General features: G+C 44.1%; 1 protein-coding gene across 1 annotated transcript; it reads left to right on the top strand.

The window, feature by feature from the left end:
• Positions 1 to 1,948: 1,948 nt before the first annotated feature.
• Positions 1,949 to 15,189, top strand: LOC308240174 (nuclear RNA export factor 2-like; the record flags this gene model as incomplete). The annotated part of the gene is made up of 20 exons (XM_080653114.1): positions 1,949 to 2,081; positions 2,672 to 2,852; positions 3,082 to 3,232; positions 3,557 to 3,640; positions 3,750 to 3,854; positions 3,969 to 4,049; positions 4,167 to 4,236; positions 4,383 to 4,471; positions 4,590 to 4,697; positions 4,852 to 4,961; positions 6,747 to 6,783; positions 7,281 to 7,334; positions 7,429 to 7,484; positions 7,564 to 7,671; positions 7,791 to 7,849; positions 7,954 to 8,069; positions 8,164 to 8,206; positions 8,767 to 8,839; positions 11,849 to 12,031; positions 15,102 to 15,189. 20 exons carry the CDS (start codon positions 1,949 to 1,951, stop codon positions 15,187 to 15,189), a joined length of 1,929 nt encoding a protein of 642 aa, XP_080509240.1.
• Positions 15,190 to 15,404: the final 215 nt, after the last annotated feature.

Raw genomic sequence — 15,404 nt, 5'->3', positions numbered from 1 at the left:
TCGAATGGCCAACAGATACATGAAAAGATATTCAAATTCACTAGCTATTAGGGAAATGCAAGTCAGAACTACAGTGAGATACCACCGCGCACCTGTTAGAAATAGTTCCCATCGAGTCTGAGAAAAGAGAGACAGTACAGGGGAACTGTGTGCAATGATGGGTCTCTTCGACATACGGCTGGAGTTCTAGGCATCTTGGTCCCAGATGGTCCCAGACACCATACCCATCACTGCCTAAGAGCCTTTGAGTGAGTCTCACCCAGGGCTTACTTTGGCCCTAACACAGAGTTACACATTATTGGTTCTGGGCAAAGGATTTGAGGTCAGCTTCGTCAGAGTTTGAATGGCAACCATTCCTAGGAACGTATGGCAAACATAAACATTAGCAAGGGAAGAATATGTGTTATTATTATTACAAATCCCCTGAAAAATGAAAAAAAAATGGGTATATGGAAGAAGATTCTGATGTCAGCTGTTAACATTTCACATGATTCAACACCATAATTTTAAAAAAATACCACAAACAAGGAATAGAAGGAAACATCACTAACCAATGGAGAAATGCAAATAAAAATCACAATGTGTCAACAATAAAAAAATAGAATGTGTTTCCTACCCATGTGGCTCATTTGGTTAGAGCATCATCTGTCACATCAAAAGATTGTGGGTTCAATTCCCAGTCAGGGCACATAACTTTGTTGCAGGTTGGATCCCAGGTTGCGGTGAATGTGGGAGGCAACCAATCGATATTTTTCTCTCACATCCATCTCTCTCTCTCTCTCTCTCTCTCTCTCTCTCTCTCTCTCTCTCTCTCTCAAAATATCCATTAAATAACATATTTTTAAAAATCAAGGATATAAGAGATCAGAATATCACAATTTCATTGCCAGTGCCACCCATAGAAGGTCTAAAAGGCTGTGAGTTACAGGATTGTCCTAACAGTGGGCCACACAGTGACAGCAATGACTCCACAGTGGAGTTATATGAGGCCTCGTTGTCATCAGTACATCGTGGAATGATCAGCAGTGAATGGATTTTTACTCATAAGTGGCCCTGAGGCAATATGGAGTAATTAATGTACAAAATGTACAACACACAAACCTAGAGAACATTAAATATGAGACCCCAAAGGAAGCTGGTTTCTAACAGTCTAATTCCTGTAATCTTGTCTCCCCAAACCACCAGTTTTGTTGTCTGCTGGTACACTGTTTCGGTTGAATGTGGTAAGAATAAAATACCCTTAGTGAATCCACATATGAGAGAGACAATTGAAACTACTTAATTTCTGTAGATGCCAAAAAATTTCCAAATTCTTCCACATAGTGAATTACATATGTTGGTGGGAGTGTTTGTGTGGGGAGGGATGGACAGCAACACAACTCCTAGGAGTGAATACAGAGTGCAATATAACCAAGATATTTTATGTGCATACCTGTGGCTACATTCTCCAATAAAGTGTAAAATTTACAAGAGACTTATCAAAGAGATGCATCACACAATGATATAAGGACCAATTCACCAGAAAGAATAAATGGACCTAAGTGTGTATGCACCAAACAACAGAGCCAAAAAGTAAACAAAGCAAAAACTGATGGAGCCAAAAGGAGAAACAGTCAAGTCTGCAAATTAGTTGGGGCCTTCAACACCCCCTCTCAGCAAGTGATAAAATTACTAGAAATAAAATCAGCATATAGGAGATCTGAATAAGTCAATAAACTAACAGGATCTACGTGACAAATAGAACACTCTATACAGCAGCCCCAGAGTACAATATTTTTCAAGTATCTCTGTAACATTCACCAAGACAGACCATCTTCTATGCTGTCAAACAAACCTCCACAAGTTCAAAAATAACTGAAATGACACAGAGTATGTTCTCTGACCATAGAGGGATCAAATTAGAAATCCATAGCAGAAAGAGAAAAGAAGAATCCCTGGAGATTTGGAAATGATAGTTGAAACATCATTCCAGTTTGTCATTCAGACCCTTGTTACAGAAGAGCTGAGATTGGAAGAGCTGTCTCCTGAACTCAAAGGCATTTCAGACTGGGCAAAGAGAAAGCTCACTCTGGATATTTCAAGTAGAGTTTTGTTGGGGGCAAGGCAGGATGAAGGAGGACAGTTTAGGAGGCTGATACCTCTGCTCCATCTGACATTAAAGCTTGTACTACACTGGCAAAGGAAGCACAGCTTGCTGAGTGTTAGTGGAATCAGTGTGGTGGCTGATTGGGTTTGGGAAGCATGAGAGAGGGTGCTTCCCATGTACTGGAGGGGTTGTCAGAGAACTCTGAGAGAGGCAAGATTCATATGCCTTCCTGATGTATGGCTGGCATCTAGTCTAACCCATGGACACACCTCTATTCTTTATAAATTTTGCACCATATTTAAAAGGTTCACACAGTTACCTCTTTCTCCTCCTCTTTCCTCTCCTCCTCCTCCTGCTATTGCTCCTCCTTCCTTATCCTGAACTATTTCTCCCCTGATAGCACCATCTGTCAGTAAGGCTCTCCTATCTGGACAGGCAGAGGATTTTCCTTTGTGGGGTTTGTGGGATTGATCTCTTAGGACAGGTAGCACTTTGTTGCCGTGCCATGGTGTTGTCCTAAGATGTGGGACATGGTAATTCGGTACAGACATGTCTCTAAACTTGTATTTTTGTTCCTTGTTTCAGAAGACGATGATAGTGATAGCTTACCTCAAGGAAGAGAGAAAGATTGGGATTCTTTGCAAGGTAATTTTGGCAACAGGACCCGTCATTATCAACATGGTGGATATGAGCTTCAGCCTCCACACCTCCTGAAGGATGATGGATACGTGGAGAAGAGGGGAGTCCAGAGGTACCCAGTCAGACAGTAAGTGACTGTGCAGCCTGGTTTGCATGTAGCAGCCATGGGGCTGTGCAACTCTCACTGCCTGCAATTTTGTTTTTCTTCTCTCACTGGAAAACTGAAGAATGTTAGAAGTGAAATCATGGTTGAGCAATCCTAATTGTAGTCCTGGTGTCAGGGATGAAGGATGTATAGAAGACTTAGCATTCATGGCCACTCTTTTTCTTTCCACTTCTCCCCGCACCCCCTGCAGTACTCCCTATGCCGTCCAACACAACAAAAGGGGAATGAAATTGCATAATGAAGGCTGTGTTGATATTACTGTGTGGAGAGATAGAAAACCTCTAGAAAGAGAAATGGAGAACACACAAGATGAAATCACAGGGAGATGGTTCAAGATCACAGTGAGTATCATGGCAAGTTCTGCGCTAAATGTGATATCCTGGAACCTTATAAAAGGAAGACCACATTAAACACCTTACATGGATTACTTGGAGGAGAGATTTTGAATGAAGAAAAACAGATTTTAGGAAATCCACATTTAGAACAAAGATAAGAAATCATGCCTAGAGTCTCTTCTTTAGAAGCCCTTTAAAGCTGAGTAGAAGAAAAGAAAAAAAAAAAATAAACCTGAGTAGGAGGTTGGGAAAGAACACTGTGTTGGGTCTGTTCTCCAGGCTTAGTTCCATGTTGTTTCTCCTATCTTTGTGCCTTCTTTTGACCCTTAGATTCCCTATGGAAGAAAGTATGACAAGACATGGCTAATGGATTCCATCCAGAGCCATTGCAGTGTCCCCTTCACTCCAGTGGAGGTAAGAGAGGACAGTGAAGCCACATGAGGGCCATAGGAAATGGGGAGAGACCTGGCTCACCTGGGGTCTGTGGCCTATGATACTATTGCTATTGTTTCAATCCCTATAGTTTCACTACGTGAAAAACAGGGCCCAGTTCTTTGTCCAGGATGCTCACGCTGCCTCTGCATTGAAGGATGTCAGCTACAAGATTTGTGACCAGGAAAACCAGAAGGTATGTGTCGAGGTCTTTATCTGTACTTAGTCTTGGGGCAGGAGGACATGCAGAGCTGGTCACCTTCTGTAGGACTACAGTTCCTGGTGCTAACTCAGCCTCTTCTTTCTGCAGATAGCTATCTTTGTCAATACTTCTGCTGTACCCTACTCTGTGCGGGATAAGCTGGCACCAGAAGAAATGGAACAGCTAAAGGTAATGCAAACTCAAGGCATATGTGTGCCCACATTCAGACCCACCTGTTCCTCCTCCAGCCCCAATTTCTTTGTTCACACCACAGCTTCAGAGCTCTCTTTCCATCTCCCTCTGCAGCTAGCCATGAGAAAACGATATGATATCTCTCAGAAAGCTCTTGACCTCCGGAGTTTCCTCTATGACCCAGGTACTGCTGACAGCAATAATTTTAGGGCAGATGAGGACAGAGATTTCTGCCTGGGAGGGAGGCTTAAGGATGGTAATGAAGGAGGGGTTGGTGCTGCTCTTGGACCCTTATTAGCCTTGTGATTCCCCACTCTCACATTCTTGAAGGATTTGCACACCTTGATATTGATATAATCCTGAACCGGAGAAACTGCATGGCTGCCACCCTGCAAGTCATTGAAGAGAATTTCCCTGAGGTGAGGCCTTAGACCCAGTGCTGGTGTTACAGTAGCGGGTGGAACAGATGGGACATAGTGCAGATTTGTCTCCAAGGTCCCAAATGGTAAGCATCACTCTAACTCTTCTTCCCCAAAGCTGTTGTCTCTGAACTTGCGCAACAACAAACTGTACCAACTGGATGGCCTGTCTGATATTACACAGATGGTACCCACAGTCAAAATCCTGAACCTTTCCAAAAATGAGGTGAGAAGAGGGACAGATCAAAGTTGGGTTCATCAGAGTGATGACAGGAAGTAAGCGAAGGTACCTGTGGGGAAGGGAGTGAGTTGTGGGTTCAGGGGCTTGGATGTCCCTTTTCCCTTGGACCATTCTTCAGTTTCTTCCCCGTATTTCTCAGCTGAAATCCACCTGGGAGTTGGGCAAGATCAAAGGCCTGAAACTTGAAGAGCTGTGGCTGGAAGGGAACCCTTTGTGTGACAACTTCCAAAGCCAGTTTACCTATGTCAGGTCAGTGTGAGCCCCTCTCATCATTCCTGGGGTCCTTTGACTCCTGAGAGCATGAACTATCCCTGACAGTGCCCTGCCACAGATGGTGGTAGCCCTGGTCCTCTGGGAAGACTAGAGGCCCTACCTTCTCTTCTCTATGTCCCTCACCTCTGCTAAGAGGTCTCCTCTCCTTCCTCTGACATGCTCACCTGTTCTCATGGTCTGGGATCTGGTTCCTGATTTTGCATCTAGTTTTCTCCGGGATGCCCACCAAAATGAGCTCTAGGATGCAGGGCTCCACCACAACCCAGGACTAGGAGTATTGAGCCTCGAGGCAGAGACTGCTGATCTGGTCTGATAAGCTCCCTCCACCCCAGACTCATGCTGAGATAGTCTTTCCTGTTTCTGATATGATACAGAATATCCCTAACCTATTCTGGGAGGAGCCCCTTTTCCCCTTGCATGTAAAGGGTCTCCCTCAAATCCCAGGTCTACGTGGGGACTTTCCCACCCCATGCCAAGGTCCCAGGCCCCATTTATTTCTTCAGTGTGATACCAGGGATGGGCCATCCTTGGTAGAATCCAGAGTTCCCTAGTAAAGGGTCCAGAAGTGAGTCACTAGCAGTGAGCAGAGGACCTTTTGAGGCAGCAGTGGAAGGAAGACAACAGAGGGGTTTGAGGAGACATAAGGGCAGTCCTCTCAGGGTCGCTGGTCCTCCCTACAGACATCACACCTGCCTGGTCCTTCAGAGGAGGACTGGGTAGCCTAACACAGGTAGGATTGCTCAGACAAGGAACCAACAGGCACAGATGCACAGGAGCCATGAGAAGAGAAGGTGGTGATCATAAGAAGGGTCCACAGATCCCTGACCCCATGTTCAGCTGGAGCCTGGCCCTTTACCCCTTCTGGAAAGGTCTCCTGATCCTGTGGGTGGTGCATTTCCCATGCCCAGTTCACATTGAGCTCCCACAGGTGACAAAGGCTCAACAAACATTCTAACAGGCTAACAGACTCATGCTTTCCATTCTTGCTTGGAGGCCTAGGGCCAGCCAGAAGCAGATGAAGGAAAGGGCTGCTGCAGGGGAGCCATGTCCCTTTTCTCTTTTCTTCTTCTCTGACCCAACCCCCACTGCCAGGGCAGAGCTTCTTTCCCTTCCCTTTACTTTTTTTTTCTTTTTCCTTTTCCTTTGTCTCTACACTTCGATTCTTCCCAATCTCTGCTCCTGTTTTCACTCTTTTTCTGTCTTCATCCTTCTCCCTTCCACTCCCTGTCTCCTAATCCCTCCCTCCATCACCCCCTTGGCCTAGGGTCCTGGGCCATCCTTGGGGCATGTCCTGTTCATGGCAGGATGCTGGATCCCCAGTGAGGTGGCATAGCCCTGGGCCCCCAGCCCATTCCCTCTTCTCTCTGGAGCCATCAGTGGGGGCCTGGAAGAAGGAAAGGGAGGCAGGGAGGAAGAAGGAGCTCTGGAGTCTGGGATCCAAATGCTGTGGTTTGTGGCACTGAGGAAGGAGGCAGGGCCCTCTAGGCAGAGAGAGGGAGGGAGGGAAAAGGTGAGGGATGCAGGAAGGAAGGGAGGTAATATGAATGTGAAGGTGTGGAGAGAGGTGAGGAGACTGTATTTCAGAGATTCCATATGGCAGATGGTCATTGCTCAGCAGGGAAGTGGACCCAGAAGCCTTGAAATCTGAGGCTGAGGAGGGCAAAGGGGATTCTGGGTGGGCAGAACATCAGTGTTTTAAGTAAATGGAAGCATTGCAACCCAAACTATCAACCACTTCTTTCTATTTTTGCATTTGGACAGCGCCATCAGGAAATGTTTCCCCAAGTTGTTACGCTTGGTAAGTGCCTATGTTCATCATCTCTTACTTACATTGACAACTTCCACACCTGCCCTGAAGCCCTTTGTTTCTTGCTTAGATTACATGTTTGCATCAGAGCTTTCTCCATTGTGGGGGACATGGATCTCTAAAAAAAGATATGAAATTATCTCTGCAAAAATGTACCCACGCACACAGAGAGGGAAGGAGAGACAGGGAAAGATGAAGCAATCTGTGGAGGGAGGACAGAGGAAGGGAAAGAGAGAGAGAAACAGACACACCCCCACACACATGCATGTATATGCACACACACACACTCATACTCACAAATGACATAAAATAGTAGAGACTTCCAGGACCTCATGATGCAGATGTGCACTGGAATCTTGCCCATGGAATTTCCCGGTAACTATTACTACAGACCTCTGACCTTCACCATCTCCTTGGCACATCCTTTCCGCTAATCACCCAAGACCACCTTCCTGGTCCTCATTGCTAACTTATCTTCTCTTCTCCAGGATGGCCAGGATTTGCCCCCACCAATTACCACTGACATTGACAGACCCTACTTGGTAAAGCCCTTAATAAAGGTGAGGAAGAACAACACTTGGGCTATTGTAAGGGAGGCTTTATCAGCCACATGGTCTCAAATGTCTTTGATTCTAGGAAACCTGTAAAGGATTAGATGATATGAAGACTCAAGTCCTGCAATTCCTGCAGCAGTAAGTACCCCTGAAAGTTTTAAAGTCCCTTTTGAGGTCCAGTCCATAGAGGTACACTGTCTTCATTGTCCCCTCACAGATATTACTTGATCTATGACTCTGGAGACAGACAGAGTCTCCTCGGTGCTTATCACGATGAGGCCTGCTTCTCTTTGACCATTCCCTTCATCCAAGACAACCCAGCTACGTGAGTATCACAGTTCAGACTCTCATTTGGGGCGTGTGTCTCCCCAGCAGAAACCAGTCAGCTCATGGAGACACCCCCACTGTCTGGACATCCACATCCTCTTCCTCTTTTTCTCCTAGAAGCAGCTTGTTTGAATACTTCAAGGATAACAGGAATATGAAGAACCTACAGGACCCCAGTGCGTGTGGGATGGGGAAGATTGGGAAGGGAAAGGGGGCATGAAGGGTCAGTCATAGGCCCCAGGATGTGGCAACCCTGAACTTTTCTGTCCTTCCCCCATAGACCTGCGTTTTCAGCTGCTGAAACGTACAAAACGTGATATTGTGAGCTCTCTCTGTGTGTTTCCCAAAACTCAGCATGACCTCAACTCCTTTGTGGTGGACATGTGGTTGCAGTCGGTGAGCACCCTCTTCCTCCCTCCTTTAGGCCCAGAAAGATGCAGGTGGTGGGAAGTGTTGGTGGAGACTGAGCACCTATGCCCTTACTTTTTAGGAAAGGATGCTCTGCTTCTGTGTCAGTGGGGTGTTCAAGGAAGGTGAGTGTATGTAGAGTCCCCTCCCCAGGTCCCCTACTGCTCCCTCCTCCAGGCTTGGCTACCTCTCAGAACTCTCACAGCTTCCTTGATTCCTTCACTATTCCCTCCATGTTCTCCTGCCTCCAGACTGCCCCCAAACCAGCCTGGTCTGACCTGCATCCATGCCTATCAGCCCTGCACAGCTGGGGTGATGAGTACACAAATGTGGGGTTTGAAGTCTGTCATCCCAGATCCTGACTGTGCAAAATAGGTCCATTACTTAACTTCTCATTTTCCTCATTTGCAAAATGGGGATAACAAAATACACCTCTTGGGTGGCTTCCAAAAATGAATCAGATGAACTAGTGAAGTGGTTGTCCCAGGGCCCAGCACATCGTAGGTTCCCTCTCAGTAGAAGCAGATTTCTCCTAATGTTGCCCTCCCAATTCCCCGCACCCTGACTCCCAGAGAATAGTTGTCTCCTTGGGCATGAGTATGCAGTCCCACCTTGACTTGGGAATGCTGAGTTAGTGTGTGAAGCATGTGTGACTCCAAGGGGGTATTGTTGTTTGTTGTTGAAGTGGAAGGAATGTCTCAGGGTTCTGTGCGTGCCTTCACCCGGACCTTCATCACTACCCCTGCCAGCAATTCCAGGTGAGTGTTATGCTCTGGGTGGGAACATACAGCCCAACCTGGGATCAGGGCTGTGGGAATGTGGCAGTGCATGTTCTCAGGGTTTTCTCAGTGTTGTGGGAAGCCAGCAGGTTGATCCAAGGAACAGTCCTGCATAGGGGTTAAGAGCTTGGGCTCTGGAGTTAGAACACTGAAAGTGTTTCAGGTTTCTTTCAGGTTCTCTTCATGGCGCCAACACTCACTAGATTTGTACCTGAGTGAAATCACATGACCCTCTCTGTGACCTATGTCTTCCTCTGAAAATGGGATTAAACTGTCCTCTCCCTTGGGCTGTTTCACTGAGTAGATGCAATAAGGTTAGGGGTACAAATCTAGTGAAGCTGGTAGGCAATCTCTCCAAGGGTTGGGATGTGAAAAGGGAAGAGGAATCTGGGGAGCAGATACAGGTGGGGTATGGGAGGAATCTGGTTGCTGAGTGACAGTGGAAGCAGGATAATTGTTTTTTTTTCCAGAAAAATTGTAAATTTTATTAGAATCATACATTTGTTAATTTATAATTTGTTAGTTATATATATGTTATCATCAACTGAAGATAAGTTTTTTTTAAATAAATCTTTATTCAGATTATTACAATTATTTCTCCTTTTTCCCCCCATAGCTCCCCTCCACCCATTTCCCACCCCACCTTCTGCCCTTACCTTCCCCCCACTGTCCTCATCCATAGGTGTATGATTTTTGTCCATTCTCTTCATGAACCCCCCATACCCCTTTCCCCCTGAGAATTATCAGTCCACTCCCTTTCTATGCCCCTGATTCTATTATATTCACCAGATTATTCTGTTCCTCAGGTTTTTAATTCACTTGATTTTTAGGTTCGCTTGTTGATAGATATGTATTTGTTGTTCATAATTTTTCTCTTTACTTTTTTCTTCTTCCTCTTCTTTAAGAATACCTTTCAGCATTTCATATAATACTGGTTTGGTGGTGATGAACTCCTTCAGCTTTTTCTTATCTGTGAAGCTCTTTATCTGCCCTTCAATTCTGAATGATAGCTTTGCTGGGTAGAGTAATCTTGGTTGTAGGTTCTTGCTATTCATCACATTGAAAATTTCTTGCCACTCCCGTCTGGCCTGCATAGTTTCTGTTGAGAAGTCAGCTGACAGTCGTATGGGTGCTCCCTTGTAGGTAATTAACTGTTTTTCTCTTGCTGCTTTTAATATTCTCTCTTTGTCTTTTGCTCTTGGCATTGTAATTATGAAGTGTCTTGGTGTGGTCCTCTTTGGATTCCTTTTGTTTGGGGTTCTGTGGGCTTCCTGGACTTGTAAGTCTATTTCTTTCACCAGGTGGGGGAAGTTTTCGGTCATTATTTCTTCAAATAGGTTTTCAGTATCTTGCTCTCTCTCTTCTTCTGGCACCCCCATAATTCTGATGTTGGTATGTTTGAAGTTGTCCCAGAGTGTTCTTACATTATCTTCAACTTTTTGGATTTTTTTTTTTTGCTTTTTGCTTTTTCGGTTGAGTGTTTTTTGCTTCTTTGTATTTCAATTCTTTGACTTGATTCTTGTGTTCCTCTATTCTGTTTCTGGGTCTCTGTATAATATTTTTTATTTCAGTCAGTGTATGTTTAATTTCTAGTTGGTCCTTTTTCATATCTTCGAGGGTCTCATTATATTTATTGGCCTTTTCTAGGATATTCTTAAAAAGTCTTATAACCGTGGTTTTGAATTCTATATCCAGTCGTTTGTTTTCCTCCATTTCTTTCGTTTGTGATCTGATTCTTTGACCCTGCATTTTCACTGAATCCCTGCGTTGGTAAGGTAGATATTTGTGCTAGGTTTCCAATATGGCCCAGTGGGTCTGCATCCCCAGTTAACCTGAGGTGGACACTCTTGGTGCACCCCTTTGTGGACTGTGTGTACAGCCTTGTTGTAATTAAGTCTTTATTGTTGTTGGTATCACTGGGAAGAATTGACCTCCGGGCCAGTTGGCTGTAAGGATCAGCTGTGTCTATGCTGGGAGAAGTTCGGTGCTGGAGACAGCCTTATAGGATTAGACTTGCCAAATTGCAATAGCCTCTGTGCTCAGCTTGGATGGGGTGGAGTCTCAGTCTTGGCTTCCTGTCAGCCTTGCCCTTGCGCGCATGTGCGCTTTCAGTCCTCCGCCTTCCCCAGCTCAAGTCTCCGCTTGAGAGTCCAGACTCCCCCCACAAGAGTGTGGGTCCCCAGGGGCTCGCCTGGAACTGGGGTTCACTGCAGTCAGAACTGGGGTTCAGTGTAGTCAGGAGCCTCTGACTCCCATCCATTAGGGAAAGCCTGTGGCAACCTCCGCAGCCTTTGTGCGCACTGGCACGCGCGCGCGCACTTTCAGTCCTCTGCCTTCCCCGGCTCCCGAGTCTCCGCCCGAGAGTCCAGACTCCCCCCACAAGAGTGTGGGTCCCCAGGGGCTCGCCTGGAACTGGGGTTCACTGCAGTAAGAACTGGGGCTCAGTGCAGTCAGAATCCTCTGACTCCCTTCCACTAGGGAAAGCCTGTGGCAACTTCCGCAGCCTTTGTGCGCACTGGCCCGTGTGCGCCTTCAGACTTCTGCCTTTCCCAGCTCGAGTCTCCGCCCGAGAGTCCAGACTCCCCCCGTAAGAGCGTGGGTCCCCAGGGGTTTGCCCGGAACTGGGGTTCAGTGCAGTCAGAACTGGGGTTCAGTGCAGTCGGGGGCTTCCTTCCCCCTTCCGCCAGAGAAAGTCTGCCAGGCTCTCAGCCGCCCTTCCTCTCTGCGCGCACAAAGCCCCTTTGCAGTACCTCCAATTCTCTGTGAGCTTTTCTCTTTCCTTCTAGTTGTAGAATTTTCACTCAGCCAGCTTTCCTGTGGTTCTGGATGGTGTCCGTTCTGTCTTTTAGTTGTAGTTTTGAAATTGTTGTGCGAGGCAGCAGTTTAGGTGTTTACCTATGCCGCCATCTTGGTTTCTTTCAGCAGGATAATTGTTGAGGGTGTGGGGTTGTCCATCCATCAGTTGTCTGAGGTATCATTTTTCTCCAGTATGTTCATCGTGAACGATGAGCTATTTGTGAGGGATGTCAACCTGAATGAGACTCAGAGGGCAATCTCCATCCCAGTGCTCACACCCTCCTGCAGCACTGTGCCCACCTTCTCCCAGGAGCAGCAGGAAATGGTGCAGGTTTTCTCCATCCAGTCTGGCATGAAACCGCAGTGGTCTCAAAAGTGAGTATTGGGTGTTCTCAAAGGTAAGAGGTACTTCGGGCAGTATGGGGCTGAATAATGGAAACACATAGGCAATTTGGAAAAAGAAGCATTTGATATTTTGCTTCCAAAAATAGTAGGCCCATGACGAAAGTATCCTAATTTTGTGGTGATATGTAAAGAGTTTTAAAAATAGTGTAATGCTCAGATGATATGATCTTGTATATGGAAAATCCTAAGGAATCCACCAAGAAACTATTAGAATAAACAAACAGGTTTAGCACAGTTTCACAACACAAGATCGATATACAAAAATCATTTGTGTTTCTATTTCTACAATGAACTACCTTAAAATGAAATTAAGAAAATAATTTCATTTATAATAGAATAAAAAATAAGACTAAAATAAGACTAAAGTAGTGAAAAACTTATACTTTAAAATCTTCAAAATATTTTTGGAATGAATTAAATAAGACAAAAAAAATGAAATGACATGCCATGTTTATGATTTGCAAGACAGTGTTGTTAAGATGGTAATACTATTCAAACTGGTCCACAGATCCAACACCATTCCTATCAAAATTTTAACTGGCTCTTTTCAAGAAATTGATACTGTTATCATAAAATTCACATGGAAATGCAGTGTACTTAGAATACTAACAACAATAGTAAAAGGGAAGAATAACATTGGAGGAGTCATAATTCTTAATCTCCAAAATTTCAAAGCTTACTATAAAGTTGTTATAATCTAGACAACACTGCTACTAACATTTGGTTATACATATAGTCAATGCAATAGAACCGAGAGTCCAGAAATAAACCGTGACATTTATAGTCAATTGATTTTCAATTAGATGTCACTTTTTTTTTTGAGAAAAAATAGTCTTTTCAACAAATTGAGCTGGAACACCTGTATATATCTACACGCAAAAAAAAAAAAAAATGAATTTTGACCCTTACCAAACACCATGTACAAATATTACTCAAAATGGATCAAAGATCTAATGTAAGGTCTATAGATATGAAAACTCTTAGGATAAAACATAGGTGTATAACTTCATGACCTTGAATTAGGCAATGGTTTCTTATATATGACACCTAAAGCACAAGCAACCAAAGAAACAAACAAATTGCACTTCATCAAAATTAAAATTTGTTGTGCATTCGAAGGACACTATCAAGAAAGTGAAACTACAACCCACAGAATGGGAGAAAATATTTGCAAATCTCATATCTGATAAGATATACTTTCCAGAATATCTGAAAACACTAAAGAGACAACCCAATTTGAAAATGGGGAAATGATTTAAATAAAAATTTCTCTAAAGATGACATACAAATGACCAACAAGCACATGAAAATATGGTCATCATCATTAGTCATTAGGGAAATTCAAGTCAAACAAGGAGGAGATACCACTTCATACACATTAAGATGGCTTTTGAGCCCTAACCGGTTTGGCTCAGTGGATAGAGCGTCGGCCTGCAGACTGAAGGGTCCCAGGTTCGATTCCAGTCAAGGGCATGTACCTTGGTTGCAGGCACATCCCCAGTTGGGGGGTGTGAAAGAGGCATCTGATTGATGTTTCTCTCTCATTGATGTTTCTAACTCTCTATCCCTCTCCCTTCCTCTCTGGAAAAAAATCAATAATATATATATATTTTTTTAAAAAAAGATGGCTTTTGAGTGAAATGGAACATAAGTGTAGATGAGGAAGTGAAGATATTAGAATTTTCATATATTACTGGTACAAATATAGAGTGGAACATTCACTGTGGAAAACTTTTTGGAAGTTCCTCAAAATGCTAAACATGGAGTTACCATATGAACTGGTAATCTCACTCCTAAGTAAATAATAAGAACAATGAAAACATACATTCATGCAAAAGGTTGTACAGGAAGGTTTATAGCAGCATTCCTCCTAACAACCAAAGAGTGGAAACAACCCTAATGTCTTTTAGCTCATGAATGAATGAAGAAATCTGGTATATCCCTATAGTAGAATATTATTCAGTCATAAAAAGAACTGTTTTTATATATGTTATGCCATAGACAAACTTAGAAGACATTACACTAAGTGAAAGAAGCCAGTCACAAAAGGTCATATATGTGTGATTTCATTTACATGAAATGTCCAGTACAGTCAAATCCATAGATACTGAAAATAGATTTGTGATTGCCAGGGTCTAGGGCAGGGGCAGGGAACCTTTTTTCTGCCAAGGGCCATTTGGATATTTATAACATCATTCATGGGTCATACAAAATTATCAACTTAAAAATTAGCCTGCTATATTTGGTCAAACATTTAATTAACTAACTCCTAATGCCTTGGCAGGGCCAGACCAAATGATTTCTCAGGCCTTTATACAGCCCTCTGACTGGACATTCCCCACCCCTGGTCTAGGGAAAGGGTTGGAATAGGAAGTGATCTCTTACGCTTAAGAAGTTTCTTTTTGAGGTAATGAAAATATTTTGGAATTAGATACTTGTGATGGTTGCACATTCTTGTTATATACTAAAAAGTACTGCATTGTACACTTTAAAATGGTGAATGCCATAAAACACCATTGAAAACATATCTTCTAAATTTTCACTTGTTATTTTATTTTTTTTTAAATATTTTAATTGATTTCAGACAAGAAGAGGGAGAGATAGAAACATCAATGAGGAGAGAGAGTCACTGATTGGCTGCCTCCTGCATGCCCCCCACTGGGGATTGAGCCTCAGCCCGGGCATGTGCCCTTGACCGGAATCGAATCTGGGACCCTTCAGCCCACAGGCTGACCCTTTATCCACTGAGCAAAACTGGCTAAGGCTTGTTATTTTCTTGAACATCTTTCTTTATCAATATACTGTATATTAAGCTCCCTTGATCTTTTGAACATTTCTGTTTTTAATTCTAGTGGGAATGAATGCTAGTGACAGACGTTTTCGTTTTCACTAGGTCTTTCTTCCTCATTACACATGGTGCTCATTCTGGTACATGTATCCCAGCATAGATTTAGTGGCATAGGTTTAGTGGTGGCATTGCATGGTCAGCGTGTCTGTACTGTGGTACTGATGGAGATCACTCGATCTTCTCCCACTCCAGGTGCCTTCAGGACAATGAGTGGAACTACATCAAAGCTGCTCAGGTCTTCGCTACACTCAAGGTGAGGTCTGGGTATCAAGTGGGTTAAAGATAGATGTTTCTGGGCCTTGGGGGAGGCCAAGAAGGTGGAGGCTGGTGCCCTGGACTAAAACTCAGGGAGCTGGCTCTTCTGACACCCTGACTCCTCCTCTCCAGACCCAGGGCAAGATCCCAGAGGAGGCCTTCAAACAAATCCTTTAAAAAGTTACCCAATCAGATAGCTGACACTGGGTGCTTGTAGGTGTGCTCTTGGATGTCATCTTT

Source organism: Plecotus auritus (genome assembly GCF_963455305.1).
Source record: "Plecotus auritus genome assembly, chromosome: X".
Classification (NCBI taxonomy): domain Eukaryota; kingdom Metazoa; phylum Chordata; class Mammalia; order Chiroptera; family Vespertilionidae; genus Plecotus; species Plecotus auritus.
Note: the sequence above shows the minus strand (reverse complement) of the source record. Positions and strands in the feature narration are given on the sequence as shown.